Source organism: Tursiops truncatus, chromosome 1, assembly GCF_011762595.2.
Source record: "Tursiops truncatus isolate mTurTru1 chromosome 1, mTurTru1.mat.Y, whole genome shotgun sequence".
Lineage (NCBI taxonomy): Eukaryota > Metazoa > Chordata > Mammalia > Artiodactyla > Delphinidae > Tursiops > Tursiops truncatus.
In genome coordinates, this window is record NC_047034.1 from 1,058,335 (window position 1) to 1,077,888 (window position 19,554).

At 63.0% G+C, this 19,554-nt stretch overlaps 2 protein-coding genes across 3 annotated transcripts in view; one reads left to right on the plus strand and one right to left on the minus strand.

The window, feature by feature from the left end:
• Positions 1 to 12,077, plus strand: part of LMOD1 (leiomodin 1) — a 29,720-nt gene extending 17,643 nt beyond the window's left edge. The window contains exons 2-3 of the mRNA XM_033844570.2: positions 9,280 to 10,743; positions 11,340 to 12,077. Coding sequence (XP_033700461.1) covers positions 9,280 to 10,743; positions 11,340 to 11,366 — 1,491 coding nt within the window. The 3' untranslated portion in view covers positions 11,367 to 12,077. The remainder of the gene's footprint in view (positions 1 to 9,279; positions 10,744 to 11,339) is intronic.
• Positions 12,078 to 15,791: 3,714 nt separating this feature from the next.
• SHISA4 (shisa family member 4) lies at positions 15,792 to 18,756 on the minus strand. Of its 2 annotated transcripts, none has more exons than XM_033844669.2 (5): positions 18,597 to 18,756; positions 18,160 to 18,331; positions 17,303 to 17,436; positions 16,446 to 16,613; positions 15,792 to 15,950 (listed from the first exon to the last, which is right to left on the minus strand). In XM_033844669.2, exons 1-5 carry the CDS (start codon positions 18,667 to 18,669, stop codon positions 15,802 to 15,804), a joined length of 696 nt encoding a protein of 231 aa, XP_033700560.1. In that variant the 5' UTR covers positions 18,670 to 18,756; the 3' UTR covers positions 15,792 to 15,801. The 2 variants fall into 2 exon arrangements, with proteins under 2 accessions (XP_033700560.1, XP_033700642.1); XM_033844751.2 differs by having other exon boundaries at positions 15,792 to 16,272.
• Positions 18,757 to 19,554: the final 798 nt, after the last annotated feature.

Genomic DNA, 19,554 nt, shown 5'->3' on the forward strand with positions numbered 1-19,554 from the left:
CACGTCTCTTTCACACGAAGTCTTTGCCCTCGAGGACCTCAGGCTGCCAAGGGGCAGAGTTTGGTGAGGTGTTCGGTGCAGGGGCTGGACCACCGAGTCTCCACATCACCTGCTTCCCAGAAGACGCTGGCCTCCTTCCCTCCACGCACAGGGCAAAGCGGACACAGAGGCGGCCTGGCCTCACGCTGGACGCCAGCAGAAAGTGCCCCGTGTCCCTGGTTCACAAAGCACCCCCATCCCAGGAGGTAAAGATGAACTGTTTACACTGGGTGGGAGGCAGCGCCTGAGCCCCCCTGCCCTCTGAGCAGCCCTCATATTTATCACTGCGCTGACCTCATAGTTGCTGGAACGAGGCCGGGCAAGGGTCAGGCTCCGTGGTGGGTCCTGGCACAGCGCCGCTGGGCTGCGTGATGGGGAATCAACGCCCATCTCTGTCCCTATCCGTCCCTCCTAGCTGCTGCTGACCTGAGGGGCTTTGGTTTTTTGTTTTGTTTTTCTTTTTCCTTTTTTTTGCTATGAAACTGAAATATCTAAAGACAATTTTCTTTCCTTTTCTTTTTCTGCAACAACTTTTTTTTTTCTTATCATAAAAGTAATCCAGACATTAGATAACTCAGACATTAGTTTGGGGGAAAAGTTAGATTGCTACCTCCTAACATACTCCAAAATAAATCCCAGCTGATTTAAAGATCTAAGCTAAGATCCCTCAAAGTTCAAAATTAGGGTAAGAATTTACCAGGAAAAAGGAGGAAAAGCTTTCCAAGCAGTGAGAACATCATCGCAAAAGCCCGCAGTCTGGGTCCCTCGAAGGCGAAGGCAAAGGTGGGGCTGGTGGGAAGGAATGCAAGTTGGGGTGAGGTCTTGGGAGTCAAGGCTTACCCTGGGGGACTGGGGAGCCACCAGAAGGTTTCAGGGAAGGGAGTGAGTTGGCAGATCTGTACTCCAGAAAGGTCCCGATGCTGCGGTGGGAAGTGTCCCGGCAGAGAGCAGGCCAGTGAGAAGGTCTGCAGTGACCCAGGTGAGAGGTGACAGGGCCTGGGCCAGAGGAGCACTGGTGAGGATGGAGAAGGTAGTGTGGAGGATGAATCTCTTGGGAAGGGGAGCAGGGATGAGTGAGGCAGAGGGGTCCACGCCGCCCCCCACATGCTACACCACCCCTTCTCATCAGGATGGATTTGGGGACCCACCCACCAAGATGGAGCAGGTGTGGTGGCGGGGAGAGAAGTGGAGTTTTGGGGGTGCATTGGGGCTCGTAAGCTGAGATGTTCATTAGACAGTTGGTTACTAGGGTCCGAACCTCCGTAGGGGGTTCTGGCCCGGAAGTACAGCTTCAAGAGACACCAGGACATAGAACCCAACTGATGCCATCAGAGTGGACGAGGTGACCCAGGGAGAGTCTAAAAGAGCAAATGAAGGAGGCTTCAAGGAAAACCTTGAAAAGACCCACGTTTAAGGGGCAGGCAGAGGAGGATGGCCTGGGGACTGAGAAGGAGCTGCCAGAGGGCCAGGAGGTGGCTCGAGGGGGGAGGGGAGGGCTGGTCCACAGTGTCACATGTTTTCCAAGCAACTAAGCAAGATAAGGAATAAAAGACCTAAATCCAATTTAGCAACAAGGTCAGTGATGATCTGGGTGAGACATTTCCATGGAATGTTGGGGGTTGAGGCGAAACTGTGTTGGATCCAGAGATGAACAGGGATTTAAAAAGAACTCTTTGGGGGAGCCTGGGGTAAAAAGGATAGAGACAGAGGGCACCTGGGCGGGGCGGTGGGCTTGAGGCAGGGTCTGGTCGTCCCGGTGCTGGGAGAGGTGTGAGCACTTTTACAAGGCGATGGGAGGGGGCCAGGGAAAGGGAAGAGGTTAGGGTTCTGGGAGGCGGAGGTGCAGGGCGTGGGGCTGGGAGCCAGAGCCCCAGGCAGGGGAGCCCTGGACAGGAGGAGGGAGGATTCCCGCAGTTGGTTTCTGTTTATTCCAGGGACGTTAGTGGAGGAGGCGGTCTGCTGAGACTGGGGGTGGGGCGGCCCAGGGGCAAGGAGAGCAGGAGGGGCTGTAGACTGGCACATGCGCTCAATGAGGACGCCTGAATTTGCCGGGAGCTCCTGTGCGCTGGGCACTGTTAGAGCTCCATGCAACTTTGTTGAAGCCACTGGACAGCCCGGGAAGGACTGTGGTCCCCAAGTTCACGGGAAAGCAAAGGCTGGACCCGGGCATTCTGCCGTCAGAGCTGGGGCTCAGGAGGCGGTGTGTCTAGCAGCCTTGGTGCGGAGCAGCACAGACACGCAGTGGGCGAGAGTCAGGCCGGGGCTTGCATGGTGGCTGTGACCACGGTTGAGGATTTTGTAAGGATGTGATTGACACACTCGGTACAAGGAGGGTTGGGTGGTGAAGCAGTCCAGGCAGCTGGTGTAGAGAAGCCAGAACCTGGGTTTCACTCCAGGGATGCTGTTTCTGGGTACAGACCCAAAAGGATTGAAAGCAAGGGGACTTCCCTGGCGGTCCAGTGCTTAAGGCTGTGCCTTCCCATGCAGGGGACGCAGGTTCGATCCCTGGTCGGGTAACTAAGATCCCAGATGCCGCGGGGCAGCTAAGCCCACACCCTGCAACTAATGAGCCCGCGCTCTAGAACCCGTAGGTCACAATTAGAAGTCTGTGCGCCACAACACGCGACGCAACCAAAAATCCCGCGTGCCGCAACTAAGACCCGACACAGCCAAATAAATAAATAAGTAAATGATTAATTTAAAAGAAAAAGAAAAAAAATGCACAACCTAAAAGTTGAGGACTATTTTTTAAAATAAATAAATAATGAAGTATGTGAAAAGGATTTTTTAAAAAAAGGATTGAAAGCGGGAACTCAAGACACACCCCTGCCCAGCCGTGCTTAGCAGCTGATTCACGCAGCCAAAAGGCGGAAGCAACCCAAGGGTCCATCCGAGGATGAGTGCACAGACGAGATGTGGTCTGCACATATAATGGGATGTTAGCCTTAAAAGGAAGAAATTCTGAATTCGAGCTTTTCGAGGGTCCCCGTCCGGCAGGTGACCGCTCCATTTAGCAGGACCTCGTCTCACTCTCACCCACGCACCTTCCCCAGCAACAAGAGGGTCCGCGGTGATCGGGGTGAGAACTGAGTAGTCAGTGGGGGGCTCCAGCCTTGTCCTGAAGGACCACGTTCCAGGTGGTGGCCCAGAGGGAAGCCACTGGAAAGCAGCCGGAAACTAGCCCATGGGTGCCAGTCTTGGGGGTCAGGTCTCGGCCTGAAGGTAACCGGTCTCTGGTTTGGAGAAGCAAACGCAGCCTCTGCCCAGCTGCTCCGTCCTTTGGGATAAAGCGGTAGAGGTGGAGGGTAAAGCCATAAAAGTGGAATCAAGTGGCTGTCAGGGGCCCCCGCCCCGAGCCTCCCACCTAGGTCCCCAGGGCCGCCTCCCTGTTTACCGCCTTCCTTCAAGGGCCATCCTGGGGGGCAGGCCCTGGTGCTGGCCGGCTGGTCTTGCTGCCTCTCAGCTCCCACCTCCCTCCCCAGCTCTGGGCATCCTCGAGGCTGGGAGCCTAAGCAGACTCCCCGAGGGCCTCTGGGCCCCGGCTGGGGCTTGGCCTCCTCAGGAGAGGCTGTGGGGAACGTAGAAGTGGCCCCCGCTGGCCCTGCTGGAAGGCAGAGCCTGCGCCGTCTTTCCAGGGGACGCGGGGTCACCTGCATCCTCCCCCAGCCCGGTGCAGAGCTGTCCCTCTGTGTGTGCCAGCGACCGGGCACCCAGGGGACGAACGTCAGGTGTGCCCCACGTGCCTTGCCAGGAGCTCCTGGCGGCGGTGGCACCCACTCCTCGGACGGCAGGAAGGGCAGTGAAGAGCCCAGGAGATCTGAGCTTGGCCTCCAGCCTCTCACTTCCCCCGATACGCCGTCCGCAGAGCCAGGAAAACGTTAGCACTGGCCGCCGGCCCACGTGCTCCCCTTCCACACACTGTCCAACGGCGGTGGGTTTTCCGTGTTTGTTTCCAAGATACTCTGACGATGTGATAAAGGCGTGTAGGGACAGCGAAAGGCAGCCCGTGAGACACCAGGGAAGGTCATCGCGGGTGAGGCCCTCACCCCCACGTCCCCAAGCTTCCTCCTGCTAAGCCCGGAGCTCAGCTCCCTCTGCCTGCTTGGATGGATGGATGGATGGACAGTCAGGAGTAACGGGAGGGCCGGCTCAAGGCAAGCCCTCAGCACAGCGTTTCAGTGAAACCCAGGACAGTGGGCTGTGGAGAAAACGGTTCAGACCCCAGAACTGGAGGCCCAGCCTCCTCGGGGGTAGCTGTGCGGCCTTGGGTTTCAGTTTCTTCCTGTGTGAAATGGGGACGATGACAGCCCTGCAGAGCATCGCACTGGGGCTGAGCGTTCCGGGAGGGGCGGGGGCCGCGGTGCCCACTCCAGACGCGGCCAAAGCTGGGAAATGACCGGTTTCCTCACTGGGCAGGACAGTGGGTGCCTCGCCGTCCCTGGTGTGCGGTCCCCAGGATGGCTGGAGCCTGGGTGTCAGGGGTGGCTCCTCGTAACCTCTTGACCTTGGCCCCTGGGCTCAGGGCCCACCAGGCACACACATCCCCGGGCGTCCTGAGCAGGCAGGAGGCTTTCTTTTGGGGGTCGAGGGGCACAGCCTCCAGCACAGCTTGTTGTGTTCGCGGGTGCAGACTGGCGCTAACCCTATCCACCCATGGGGCTCCAGACTGGGAGCACGGAGGGCCCTGAGCGTGTCCTCGCCTGGCATGGCCGTCGTCCCGACAGGCACTGCCCACTTGCAGGCCTTGTGTTGGGAGCTGCAGAGCTGGGAGCAGCGTCCTGGGCCTCAGAGAGTGCGAGAAGCCACGGTGCTGCCCTCACAGTGAGGGGCCCAGACCCCAGCCCAGCAATGGGAATTCCACTCCCAGCCCCCGTTCTCAGGGGACTAACCAGACACCAGTTATGGGCAGGAGCTTAGTGTCTGTATGAGCCCTGAACACCCCAAAAAGTATGTTTCCGGGAATGTTAACCAAGGGGTGTCAAAGTCCTATGCCCCCTCCTTCTGTGCCCCCTCCCCCTCCCCCAGCTCCAAGCCGCCCTCTGGGTCTCAGTTTCCTGCAAGCTGCCTGCAAAGCCAATGAACGCCCATGCAACTATAGGCAGAATTTTCCCGACAGCCCTGGAGGGAACCGGTAGCCTTCTAGGGGATGATCAGTTGTTACAGACCTGCAGCTCAGTCCAGTGAGCTGGCCTAAGCCTCAGTAGAGGCTCCTGCCCGCGAACCACCAAGGGAAACGGGCACCGCCGTCCCTCCCAGGACTGCCAGCCCCAGGAATACTGCTTCCCCCCAAAGGCAATGGACTCTGCTGAAACTTCTTGTTGGGAGAATCTAGACTCTTTCTTCTTGGTGGAAAACAGTGAGAGAGCTGGGCCTCCGTGCAGCAGGAGGCTGGAGGGAGTGAGCTCTCCGGGCCCCCGTGAACCCTGGCCCTGCCCCGGTGCTGCCCTCACGCCCGCCAGCCCTGTAAGGGAGCTGCCCTCCCAGGGGAACTTCGGGCGCCCCCAGCCCATGGCCGTCTCCTCCCTGCCCTCCCTTGTAGACAGACGGCCCTGACAGCTGCTGTGCCTGACATCAGAGGTCACCAGGTGCCTGGAGAGAGTGGGGGCCAGGGCCCCAGCCCTCGGCCAGCCGGCTTCAGGGGAGAAGCAGGGGGGTGCGAGCTGGGCTGTGAGACACGGAGGGGCTGGTGGGGAGTGCAGGTGCAGGACAGGAAGGAGAGGTGTTTGCGGGGGGCGCTCTGAGCACGGGAGCAGGACACGCCCCCTGATGCTTTCCCGGGAAATGGAACCTTGACCAGGGAGGAAAAAGAAGCAGCCCCAGCCAGGGGACATGCTGTCTTCTAAGGGGCTCCGCTCCACACCCTTGAGGCTGTCAGCGCCCCCAGAACTGCAGTGAAGTCTGGGGAGAGAGTTCTGGCAGCGCGTTCCTGCCCGCAGCCCGGATGCACCGGACACAGACCTTCAGGGGCTTCGCCACGCAGCCCTGGGGACACAGAACCATCTGGATGGGCATCACCCTGCTCTTGCCCTGGGGAAGGAGCAAATGCACCTAAACTCCAGGCGGTGGCCACACCCCTGCCCCTTGGCTCCGCCCCTAGGCTCCGCCCCCTCCCAGGCTAGCGGGTCTGCTCTGCACTCCCTCCCCTTCTGAGGCGTTTCCCAGGCTCCACCTGCCCTCTGGGGGCCTGCGACCCCTCCTTGCAGATGCCTTGGGCCAGGATTACTCTTCCTCAGATGATGGGTCACAGGAAGGACAGAGAGGACCTGGTGGCAGTCAGCGTGAGCTCGCAGGGCACCGCTGGGCCGGGGGCTCAGTGCAGCACACCAGGCGGGGAGGGGGTCCTCATTTTCAGGGACTTCCTGACAGGCACGCACTTCCTTTCCTCTCCTGCTTCGGCACTGGAAGTGGGAAATGCTCTCCCCTGTCCAATCAGACGAGACTTCCCCGGGAAGTGGTGCAAGGCCCAAGGTGGGGAAAGACACTGCATCCTGCCGTCCACACCCGCCAAAGACGCGTCACCTGGGTCCTGACCACGTGAAGGTACAGAGCAAAGTCATGAGGCCAAAAGGGCTGGAGGAGCTGGGGGCCAGGAGCTGCTTCCTCCCCTGACCCTGACCCTGACCCTGGACTCACGGCAGGTCCCTGCCACTGTCACAGGTCCTTAGAGATTTTCCGAGGTCACCCTTTCCACTCCCCTGCGTCCACGAGGAAGTCCCTAACCACGCCTGTGGCCGCCCCTGACCCGAAAGCTTTTCCCAAAGGAAGAGGGTAACTCTGCTTAGTGTCATCCAGAGGCCTCAGACCTTTGCTCCATGGAGGTCCCTAGTTCAACTCGACCTAAACCCTCTTCGTCGAGGGGCCTAGAGACAGGAACACAGAGTCACCCCCAGAGGTCACCAGGATGCAGCCCCAGTTCCAGCAGCAGAAGTCGGCCTGGCGGCCGCATCACGCAAACAAGGAGGCAGCGTGCTCTGTGCCGAGAAGCTCGGCTCCGCGGAAGCCCGGCCCTGGGACGACGCTGGGCTGCTTCTCCTTTTAAGGCAACGTCTGAGCTCTCGGCCCCAGCCCCACTCATTCCTGGCTATTTGGAGGCAACGATGATTACTCAGCGCCACCCCGCACCCCCCCACCCCCGGCCTGTTTTTCATTAGGTTCTTTTTAAAGGGATGGCGCCCCCCCTGTAGAGCAGACACGTGGCCCATCCCAGCCCGCTAGGAGCCGGTGCGGGGAGCGCGTGAGGTCGGGGGAGAATCCCGGTGAAGACAGCGCGGGGGCAGAGAGAGGGCTAGGATGTTGGAAAACAGTCCTGAGAGGCTGGGTGCGGGCCGTGCAGGTTCTGCGGGCAGCAGGGGGTGGTGCCTTTGCCCATCCCCCCCCCCCCCCCCGCCCCACGGGGGCGCCAGTGAGACAGGTCTGAAGTCGGGTTCTCGCGAACGCTGGCTGAAGCTGGCTAAGCTATCATCCCTCTGGAGCCCCAGTTTCCCTCCAAGCCAGGCCTGCGAGCGGCATGGGAGCTCTGCAGAGGGCAGCGGGACCGTGTGCCGTGGGCACGGCCGGGCGCCTGACCTCCGTCTGGGGGATGGGCCACGGCCCCAGCTCCCCCGCAGCTCCTCGAGGGGACGGCATCTGTGATGGAACCACTCTGAACCCGGGGGGAGGGGGGCTCCCTGGCCAGACGGTGGGTGGGTTCTTACAAACGTCCTAAAAGGGCTGAGCCACCGGGCCCCTCACTGGCCTCGTATCTGCAAGTTCCTCTCTCCCTTTCGAATCAAGGCACGGTCGCCACCCCTCCTGGCCCAGCCCTGGAAGGTGCTCTGAAGGGTCACCCCGGTTCTGGGAGCTGGAGTGACTGGGAGAGGGCTCTGTGCCCCACGAGCCCCGAGCTGGGCCTGCGAGGCAGGAGGGGGAAGTGGTGCCTTGCAAGGCCCTGGCTCAGCAGGCCCCGCGCCCCGCGGCTGCCTGATGGCATTCTGGCAGCGGAGCTAAATGAGCCCTGGGGCTGGTCCCCGAGGGCGTGTTTGTGGTCCAGGTGCACGCTGTTTCCATAGGGCCAACCGGCACCCCACTCCCTCCGGGACGCATGTGAGGAAGGGCCACGTGGGCCGAGTGGGCTTCTGTCCCCACAGCCACCTGGCTCCTGAGAGACAGAACACCTCCCACCGCTCGGGCCACAGCCTCCTCCTTTTAAGAGCCTTCAGAAGGACATCGGGGCGTCCCTGGGGGCCCGGCTGCCCTGGGGTCTGTCACAGTTGGACAGGGTTCAATCTAATATCTCATCTTAGGCGATTCAGCTGCTCCCGTGGCTCTCAGAATAAGGTGCGGGATTCACGCTCCAGCCTCTAGCTCCACGCAGCAGCCTCGCCACGGCCCCCGCCGCTGCAGCATCGGTCCCGCTCTCCCGAGGTCAGCTGACCTGGCGGGTCCCGGGCTCCTCACAGAGAGGGCTGGGCCTTAGCAAAGTGCTTACTAAAAAATAAGGGAAGTAATGTGGACTTTTCAAAAAGCCACATATATTTGATGCGAAGGTATGTCCTTTATTCTGTTCCGTCTACCTTCCTTCGTTATTGTTGACTCCTTCTTATTTCAACGAGATGAGGATGGTGGGCAGAATTTACAAATACTCCTAACTGATGACATAAAACATAAGCAGTCCTTTGTGGGTCCCTCCAACCTTTGTTTTCCTCTGAAAAGGTCTCGGCTGTAAAAACCCCAGGATCTGAGAATCACTGACCTACTGCTGGGAGCCAGGGCAAGGCCCTGAGGCTCCCGCCCGGAGCACAGGAGGCAAGGGGAGCCCAGCAGCCCGGAGATCAAGACAACTAATGTTGTAACGAATACTGTAAAAAATCAAATTTAACACGAAGAACGCAATACGGACAAAAATCTAAAATTTTAAACAAAGACACGACCAGTTCTAGGGAATGTTCCAGCGAGGCTCAGCAGGGTCCACCTTCCCAGTCACCCATGACAGAGGGGGGCGCTTCAGGGTCTGAGAGCCTCTGGGGAGGAAGGGCCACAGCCCTCCAGGAATTCCCTTTGGGGCCTCACGACCCTGACGTTCTGTGAGTCCGATGTCAGCTCGGTCTCTGCGCGTGACCCCAGGGCCCCGCACGGCGGCCTCAACGGAGGCTGTCCGGGGGCTCCAGGCGGCTCCATACGTGACCCCACGCTGTCCCCAGGCTCATTCCTCTGCCTCCGTAGCCAGCTCTTCATGTTTATTTTTCTTTCCTGAATTCTTAGGAGGACAAGCAAGTGGAGACAAAGAGAGATGCCAAGAAGGGAGAGGAAAGGGGCAGAGATGCCAGCAAAAAGCCCCTGGGCCCCAGACGGGACTCAGACCTGGGGAAGGAGCCAAAGAGGGGCGGTTTGAAGAAAAGCTTCTCAAGAGACAAGGACGAAGCTGAAAGCAAAGGCTCAGAGAGGCCCAAGGAGGAGAAGCTCATCAGGGGCCTCGAGAAGGGCCGGGTCAGGGCTGCGGTGGACAAGAAGGAGGCCGGGAAGGAGGGGCGGGCGCAGGAGGGGACGGCAGCCCCCAGGAAGGACGAGGAGAAGCAGGGCAGTGCGAGCGGAGACAAGGGGAAGAAGGGAGAGGGGAAGAAGGTAGAGGAGAAGAAGGAAGCAAGCCAGAGAGAGGGGGCCGAGAAGGTGAAGGGGCAGAGAAAGGACACGGACGCCCGGAAGGAGGGCCAGGAGGTGGAGAGAGGGAGCAGGGACAGGGGTGCCAGGCCGGAGGACGAGAAGGCCAGAAAAGAGGAGCCCCGCCGCGCAGAGGCCCCCCGCGAAGAGACCAAGAGCCCGGCGCCAGAGAGATCAGCCCCTGGAGACCCCACCGAGCCCGCCGAAGGGCCCGCCCAAGCTGAGGAGGAGGCGGCCCCCAGCGTCTTTGATGAGCCCCTGGAGCGGGTGAAGAGCAACGACCCGGAGGTCACCGAGCTCAACGTGAACAACTCGGACTGCATCACCACTGAGATCCTGGTGCGCTTCGCCGAGGCGCTGGAGTTCAACACGGCCGTCAAGGTCTTCGCCTTGGCCAACACGCGGGCGGACGACCACGTGGCGTTCGCCATCGCCATCATGCTGAAGGCCAACAAGACCATCACCAGCCTGAACCTGGACTCCAACCGCATCACCGGCAAGGGCATCCTGGCCATCTTCCGGGCCCTCCTGCAGAACAGCTCGCTGACCGAGCTCCGCTTCCACAATCAGCGCCACATCTGCGGCGGCAAGACCGAGATGGAGATGGCCAAGCTGCTCAAGGAGAACACCACGCTGCTCAAGCTGGGCTACCACTTCGAGCTGGCCGGGCCCCGCATGACCGTCACCAGCCTGCTCAGCCGCAACATGGACCGGCAGCGGCAGAAGCGGCTGCAGGAGCGCCGGCAGGAGCGGGAGGCCCGCGGGGCCGAGGCGCTGCTGGAGGTGCCCCGCGCCGGGGCCCCCGCCCGGGGCTCCCCCAGACCCTCCCCGCAGTCGTCCCCCAGGGCCGCTCCCAGGACCTCCCCGGGGAAAGGGGGCGCCCCGGCCGCGCCCCCGCCCCCGCCGCCGCCCCTGGCCCCGCCGCTCCTCATGGAGAACCTGAAGAACTCGCTCTCGCCGGCCACCCAGCGGAAGATGGGCGACAAGGTCCTCCCAGCCCAGGAGAAGAACTCCCGGGACCAGCTGCTGGCCGCCATCCGCTCTAGCAACCTGAAGCAGCTCAAGAAGGTGAGTGGGTGCGCTCAGCCGCAGCGCCGCGCAGCGCGGGGCCGGGAGGGGGCTGGCTCATCCCACCGCCCTCTGCCCCAGGCTGGCCGCCTCGCCTTGCCCGCGAGGGAGTCTGGCCTTCCTCTCGGGGGGGCCCCCTTTAGCCCCTCACCCAGCAGTGAAACCCGTTTCTCCCAGAAATGGAGAAGCTTCAGACCCTTCCTCCCTCCCCCCATTCCCCAAACCCAAATGGTCTTTGTTTTCCTAATTCCCTCTCAGGACCAGCCAAGTCCTACAGGTCAGTTTATCCCAAAGGTCTTTGGGAAGCACTCCGTCCCTGGAGACCCTGCTTCTCAAGGCTCGGCCTTCCTGGGTGGTAGCGTCTCGGTCCTCTGCCCGGCTGACCCCACCCCTACACGGTCACTCCTGAGACACTGCACAACCTCGACTGTAACTCCAGGGTCATTCGATGACATCCGGTTTTCACAGAAAAGGGGAAGGGCTCCCTCTGTCCACACTTTATCTCTTTGTGAGCCCAGCAGGAAAGGAAGTGAGAGGGATTCCAGAGGCCCCCGCTGGGTTCCCTCCTCTAAACCGAGTCTGCTCTGCCCGGACAGGTGGAGGTGCCCAAGCTGCTGCAGTAGGACCGGGCTGCAGGCGCCATCCGCGACGCCACGCCTGCCCAGGCCCCGCTTCCCAGGGCCACACAGACCCCGCCCGCCACGCCGGCTGACCTGCCCTGGACGTCCCTGCCCTGCCGTGGGAGAGCTGGAGGCCTGGGCCAGCTCCGGGAAGGATGCCTTCTCTCCTTGCTTTCCTTTTCTTGTCTCTGAGGCTCTCCACAAATGTCTCATACCTGGAGCTGAGGTTTCTGGACAAGAAGAGTCCTTTCAGCACGTGACCGAGAAGACAGCACGCCTGGGGCCCATGCGGCTGGCAAGCTGCCAAAGTCCTAGGATCCAGGAATGATGTCTCCCAGGGACCACGTGACCCGCCCGGCCCCACTGCCCCGCTAGGGCCAGGATTCAGGCCTCTGAGGAGCCCTTGGGGCAAGGCCTCTGGGCTGCTGGCTCTCTGTGTGGGGCAAGCCTGGAAGACTGGAGGGCCAAGGGCCCAGAGAAGAGGGAGGAGGGGCTGAGGACACCCCCAAGCCCCTCCCAGTAATCAGAGGACATGGCAGGGGCCGCGAGCCTGGGGGGAGTGGGCTCCAGACATGAGGAGAGGACAGACAGCAGCTGGACCTGAAGGTTTGATGCCAAAGCAGACATTTCCTCACTCCCACCTGCTGCTGTATAAATAGCTGTGTATCTGTTTTTCCATAAGATTTTGATAATATATACGAGCCTTTAGCTGTGCTTGGCTGTGCTCACCTCTGTGCTGTCCCGAGGGTCCCGATACTCACCTGGGCTCCCTGGAGGGCTCCAGAAACTCAGGTTCCCTGCCATGCCTCCCCAGGTTGCCACACACAAGCTCCCATCCGCAGAAAGCAGAGCATGAGGGAAAGACTCAGACGGGGGGGGGGGGGGGGCTCCCGCTGACCCGCTGTCCAGGCCCTGGGGTCACTGGGCAGAGCCGCCGTCGGGGTGGCAGGCAGAGGGCAGCGCAGGGCGCTGGGATGACTATGTTAGGCGCGTTCTGGATGCTCCTTCGCGACTCTTCCTAACCGCGGGCTCCAGCCATCTCCTCCCAGCAGCCCCAGGCTACTGGGGAGCAGTGCCCGCACCGTGGGTGCCCCCACGCCCTCCATCCCCGATATAGCAAAGGCATCTCTCTGGTTTGATCGGCTAAAGGAGCTGCACCCCTGTCGCTGTGGAACTGCCACCTGGGTGTGGGTCAGATGTAGGCTTTCTTGCAGCTTGCCGTCTGCAGGGCGGAGGTGGGGCGTCCCTGCGCCGAAGCGGGACCCCTGAGCTAGGTCTGGCCAGAAACAGAGCGCAGCCTGGTCCCGGAAGCAGAGAGCTCAGATCCCAGGGCGCACCCTGCCCCCTCCCCCCACCCACGCGCCTGTCCCCCAGAAACCCAACCAAGGCCGGGCCGGAGGGGGACACACTGCCGCCCCCAAGCTAAGCGCAGCAAGTCTGCGGGCCGAGGCTGCGGCTCTGTGAGCCGGACCAACGTCACCTCCGCGTCGCAGACAAAGCCTGGCCCAGAGAGTGTGACACGGGCCGCGACCACTCAGCTCATCAGGATCCCGAGCTCCGCCCCGAGCTGCTCCTGGTGACGCCCCCTCCCGGCACCGACAAGGGCAGGTGAAGGGGCTCAGGTGGCCTAAGCGACCCCGCCCGCCAGGGTCCAGATCTTAGAGCTCCAGCTGGACCCGTCGCTTTAGGGCGTGACACACTTAACTCAAGATTAGCCGACAGAAAATCAGCTTCTGCTGTTCCTGGGCCGCCAGGGGCACCGCCCTCCCCCTCCCCCCTCTCCGCTCCGCTGTGGCCTCCGCAGGCCGATGACGTCATCCCCTCCGAGCCTGGGGTGGGGGCGCAGCGCCACCTGGCGGACAGCGCAGCCCCGGGCCTTCTGCCGCGCAGCGTTCCGAGCCCGGAGGGTGGACAGCTGGACCTGGCGAGGCCCAACTGCTGGGAGGCCTGGGGTCGGGGTGGGGGGGGGCGATCGGGAGAGTCCTCGGGGTGCGGGTGCTCTGGGATCAGCTGAATTGAGGGGAGGGGTTGCAAGGCGGGGCAAACGACCTGACAGCTGATGGATCCGGATTCAAACCCAGGTTTCCTGCCAACTTGAGCCAGGAGGCTCCCCCAGGGCCCTCCGGCCGCCGCACTCTCTCCCCCACCCCGTCCAGGGGTCCATCTGAGACTCTGGCCCCAGGCCCTGCCCGCAGGAAAAGTGCCCCCCGCCCCTATCCCCTCCCCGTCCCCTCGCCGGGCCTGGGGGCTGTGTGTACAAGCTGGGGCCCAGGCCCTGGAGGCACCGGGCCTGCAGGGCTATTCGGCCCACTTCCTGTCGTAGGAGGCCCAGGCCGGGCGTCAAGACCAAGGCCACTCAGGTGGCTTCTGTAAGGAGCATAAGATCCGAACGCGGGTCACCCACCAAGATCACCCAGCCTGGCTAGGCGTGTGCCAGCTGCCTGCTGGGGAGGGTGGGGGAGGGGGACAGGCTGCTGGCCTGGGGAGGGTCCCCCTCAGCAGCCTTGCCCGTGCTCTACCTGCCCTACCTGGCCACGCACCTTCCCCCCACCCCTCGGCCCCCTTCTGCAGCCCTCACCCCCTCCTTTATCCCACCCGCCCTCCAGCTTTCCCCTTGCCCCACCAGCGCTCCCCTTTCCTGCTGACCTCTGGCTCCTGGCCTGACTGTATTCCAAGTACCTGGGCCCTAGCCCTCTCCCTGTCTGCCTGCGCTGGGCTTTGCCCAGCATCACAGCATTCCCCACTGCGCCCACAGCGCAGGCTGGCGGGCTTCGTGTAAGATGCCACCCTTCCCCATCTCGGCTTCCCAGACCTCCCCTCAGGGTCCCCGCCGGTCCCTCCCAGGCTAGCAGGACCGCACTTTCGCTCGATCCCTGAGGATCACGGCTCCTCCCACCCCCACCCCCCACGTTGTAGGGTGTCTGCCGGTTTTCCGGGGTGCTGCTGCAGGGGCAGCCGTGCCCCGTCCCCGGGTGAGGAGCTGGGCCACAGAGGACGTGGCACTTTTGGAGACAGTGTGCTGTCTTGTTTTAAAAACTAGAGAACGTGAGGGGGCCCTCCTCTCTGCTCCCCACTTGTGGAAGCTGCACTCTGGTCACGGTCGCCCCTTCTCTGAGAATTCTCTGTAGAGTTAATTGACTGGAAGTGTTGGGGGCAGCGTCCCAGGAGGCAGCTCTGACTGGGATAAACTTGACTCCCCTCCCAGACTACAGAGCAATTTTTAATTGGCCCCAGGCTGTTGACATAAGGATAATTAGTTCTGACCAGCAAGGCCTTGCTTCATTTGCACTTCATTTCTTAGGGAAACTCAGAAATCTTATCCTGCAAACCTCCTCCACCTCCCAGCTTCAGGAGAGGAGGACGGTCCAAACCTTGGAGTGACCTGGTGACTGCCTCTCCCAGCGTATGATGGCAGAACCTGCGACCGGAAGCCAGGACACTCGCGGCCCCTCCCGCCTCTCTGCCCCATCCTCAAGGAAAAGGTGGACTTGCAGTTGTGGTCCCAGCTCTGGCCCCAGCAGCCCTAGCTTCCCCTCCATCTGGGTCAGGTCCAGGGACAGAGGTCTGACCCTGGCCCCAAAGCGGCTGGCCCAGGAGCTCCCCGCCTGGGCTGTGTGATGAGAGCCTCCAGTGGGCCCCGGGCATGGTTAGCACAATGGCCATCCAGACGAGGCTGCCGGGGCCCAGAGGCCTGAGGAAACCGAAGGGCAAGCAGGTTGCAGTGGGGCTGGAGGACCGCGGAGGGAGGGGAGGGGGCTGAGCCGAGGGGCTTGGTAAGGGGGAGATGGCGGATTGGGTGGCTTCCCAAGCTGAGTTGGCACTTTTCCCACTTGAATTGAAAACTGGCCTACGTCTTCAAGAGGGGAGGTCAGGGGAGGCAGGGGAGGGGACCTGCCTGGCCCAGTAGAGACACAGAATTGGGCCTGGGGGCCTTGTGCCTTGGGCTCCCCTGGTGCTCCAAGGCAGCTGACGGCACCTGCCCGGCCTGCCTCCTCTGATGGAGAAGGGCAGACCTGACCAAGCTTCCTGTACGTGGTTCACCCTCAGGACAGCCCCGAGGCAGCATCTGCATTCTACAGATAAGGAAGCTGAGACCTGGCAACCTCGGGAGACACAGACACACCCAGGTTTGACGGGGGCAGGGCCCGAGTGTGAGTCCAAGTGTACCGAATGGGGGCAGGGGCCCTTGTGCGGCGGTGGTGCCTCACTCGCCGGCCCCTCGTGGGGAATCTGTAACCAACCAACGAGCACCCTCTTCCCCGCAGTGGCAAGATTCGCCTCCCCGGCTCTGGGAACCAGCCCGAGGAGCCCTCAGCCTGGGGGCTTCTGCCTGTGCTCCAGCCCTGGCACCCGCCCTCCCCTGCTTCGGGGCTGTGGGGCTGCCGGCAGAGCCAGGAAGTTGTGCGTGGCCCAATGACACAACCCACATGACATGTCATTACAGCTTTAATCCAGCAGCCGGGGCACGGCCCGTGGGGGCGCCAGCAGGAGGGCTTCTGCCCACGGCCGGTGGAGCCCCCCTCAGCCCACGGCGGGCAAACAGGAGCGGCCCAGCCTTCCCGGCTGGCGTCCTGGGAGGAGAAGGGACTAAAAGAAAGCAGGGGCTGTGACCCAGGCTTTCCTGTCCTTCCCCCGCCCCGGATAAAAATAGTCCACGCATCCCAGGCCCTCCCCACCCACCCCTCATTCACGGCCAAGTTCCAGCTCAGCTCCTGTTGCTCTCCCTGGGGCTCTGCTCCCAGAAGGTCTCAGGGCGTGGCTTGGTCTGGGGCCTGGCAAGCAGAGGACCCTGCCCACCCCCGGGCCGCATGAAGGTTCAGGAGGGGGCATCCCTGAGGGACGGCAGAGACGCAGCTGGTTGCTCAGGCTCCCGGGTAGGAGGGCTGGGGTGGCATATATGGGGGAGGAGCTGCAAGCCAAGGAGACAGGGTGAGGGTCACGGCGGCACGGGAGGGCGCAAGGGAGCCCCTGACCGCAGGGCCACACAGGACCCACGGGGCCGAGGCAGCCTGCAGGTCTGGGAGAAGGACTTGGGTTGTGAGGGGGCGGGGGCGGGCAGGTGGGAGCAAAGGGCTCACTTACCTGCAGGGTTGTAGACAGGGGGCCCCGCCGGGTAGAGTGGATACTGGGGTGCAGGACCACTAGGTGGGTACATGAAGCCAGGCTGTGGGGCTGCAGGGCCAGCTTTGGGGTCCTGGGGGTACGGGTACACCGGCTGCACTGGGATGCCTGTCATTGGGATCTCCTGGCCTAGTTGGGGGCCAAGGACCAGTATTCAGAGCCCTGCCTCCATGGGAAGCCACCTCCTCCGGCCCGGGAGGCCCTGCCGCCTCTGCTCCCAGACCCTGCTCGGCCGAGTCCAGCAGGGAGCCTGCGGGTGGTCCCCGCTGGTCAGTCTGGGTTCAGCAGTTTGCTCCCTCAGGGGGTTTCAGAGACCTCCTGGGCCAGAGAGCACGGCCTGGGGAACGTCTTACCTGGGCAAGGAGATGGCCGCTGTGGGGCTGGACTCTTGCAGCCTAACAGAGCTGCCCCCAACGGGGGTCCCCCCACACTGATTCCCCCCCCCCCCGGGCGGGAGTCACCGTTCCCACGCCCACCAGTCACACGCCAAGTCAGGCACACGTCCTCGAGCACGCACGGAGCGCACCGATGATGTTCACGCTCCAGGCCCCACCCCAAGTGCTTCCTATGAGCCAAGAGCACGCACAAACCCAGGGCACACACGCGCATGCCGGCAAGCGGTGCAGGCGCATTCGTGCATACCAGTCCAGCGTTCACACAGGCCCCTGAACGCTCCTGTTTCCGGGGTTACATGCTGGCAAGTGTGTGTCTGGAAGCACACGCTGCTGCACAACCTCACCCCCTTGACCTCTGGTGCCCACCGTGGGTCTCAGCCTGGCCCGGCTCAGGCTCCCCTGGCCCGTCCCACATGGACGCACCTTCAAATGGGCTCTGCAGCTGCTGGCGCCGGCGGTACAGGTAGCAGCAGGAACAGAGGAAGCAGCAGATGGTGGTGGCAACCACGGCCACGAAGAGGATCACGGCGGAGGCGATGCCCGCTATGGTCTTGGGACTTAGACAAAGAACAGGTCCCCTCACCTTCCAACCTCAAGGGCGGGATCCTCACCACGCCGACAGTAACACTGGGCTCGGACTCCTGGCCAGCAGGGGGCCACCACAAACCGAGATGTGGGTCTCCTGGTGGGGCTGTGCCCGACTGGTGTGGGTAGATCTTAGGGGACCACACTTCCCGGAAGGCCAGGCAGCCTGCCGGTCAGAAAGTGGCCGGCGGAGTTGTGGAGTGTGTGCCCCGTCCATGACTTAACTGGTTAGACTCCAGCACGGGAGCCCTGAAAGTCCCCTGGGAAGTGATCCAGAGCTGTGTTCTCAGATCCCTCTTTAATCACAGTCCCCCTACACCTGTTCTATATGTCAGCGTCCCCTCCAATAAGAAGTTTGAAAACCACTCATTGTGTCCCCCCCGCCTTTTCATGGAGAGTAAACAGTGACCCACCCGGGACGTCCTCCCCAAGATCATGCAGCTGGTGAGCAGAAGACCTGGGAATCAGACCCCGTCTCCCACCTCCCGGCCAGAGCTCCACTGCGCCCGGGTGCGCAGGCCCGGAGCGAGGGGAGGGCTCGGCCCAGCCGGCGGTGACCACATGACGGTAACTAGCCGGCCCCTCCTGGAACTCCCCAGCCCCGGCGCTACAGCCCCGCTTCGTGCCCAAGCCAGAGCCCTGGGTGTGGGCGAAGAATGTGGAGGCGGACAAGGAGGGAAGGGGCCGGAGCCCACCTGAAGGCCAGGCAGTGCTTCTGCTGCCTCTCGGTGATAAGCAAGGTCAGGTCCCGGCAGCAGTACCGATGGTAGCAGGTCCCGCAGCAGAAGGTGAAGAACTCGCAGTTGAAGCCCGGATGCCAGGAGCCATTCCGGTCCAGGTACCACAGGCAGTCCTCGCCGGCCAGCGCTGCGGGCACGGACGGGGGTACCCAGTGGCCGCCCAGCCCCACTCCCACTCCCCGGAGCTCCACCCTGGTCCCTGCGCCCAGAGGCCTCTGCCCGGAGCGGCCCCTGGGGTCGGCCCCACGCCCGGCACCCGCCGCCCTCCCCTCCCGCGGACCCCGCAACGCCGGGGCGCGGACTCCCCCAGGGTCTCCGGGGCGCGGGCTCTCCCAGGGTCTCCGGGACCGCGCGCAGAGACCTCTCCCGCGCCCCCGGCCCCCGGCCCTTACCCAGGGGCGCCCCCAGCACCAGGAGCGCGATCGCGGCGAGCGGCGCGGCCCCGCGGAGCCCGGCGGGCGGCATGGCGGGGCGCGGGGAGCGGCGCGGGGCGCGCAGGACGACGCCGGCCGCCCAGCTCCGCGGGGCCTGCGCGCCCGCCGGCTCCTCTCCGCCTACTCTGGGCGGGGCTCGGCCGGTCTGCGCTGACCCTGCCCCCGCGCCCCGCCCGTCCGGGCTCCGCCCAGGACACGCCCAGGACACGCCCCGAGCGGGCTCCTCCTTCCAAGTCCCCCCCGGGACCAGTGGCTGCTGGGCGCTGCGGCCGGCCGGGCCCGCCCCCTGCCTCGGCCCAATCGGCATCCCGGCCCCCAGAAGCCCGGATCCTGGTGCCACCTCCGAGTGCTCAGGCGCAGCGGCCAACCCTGACCTTCCCCGTGCGGGACCTCCTCTGCCCCAGTCCAGCCCGGGACATCCTGCGGCGGCGAGAGGAGAGCGAGGAGGCGGGGGTCACCCCGCCCCCACCAGAACACAGGCGCCCATTGAGAGGCAGCTCAGAGCAGCTTTGTCCCCGCCGGGCCCACAGGCCTGGACCCTGCCAGCTGCGCTGGCTCCCTGAGTGGCCCCTTCCCCCTCCGAGTGGACAGCCCTGGCATGCGCCAGCCTATGGCCTCACCAGTCCGGATGGCAGGCAGCTGGGGCCACCTGGGGACCATGCAGTCCGACACCCTTGACAGTGAAAACCCCTTTCGTCACAAAGCAGCCCCGCAGAGATACTGCAGTAGCCAGAGAGCATAGGGAGGCCCTGCCCCCCACTCCCATAGGGAGTCGTCAGTCTCCTTGCAAATTTGTACTGAGTATTGCTAGCTGTGCCCCTGCTCCAGGGGCTCCCTGACCAGGAACATGCAGGGGACCAAGCTGTGGAAAAAATTCAAAGCTTCTCTTAGCTCCTCTGTGTGCATCCTTCAGGGT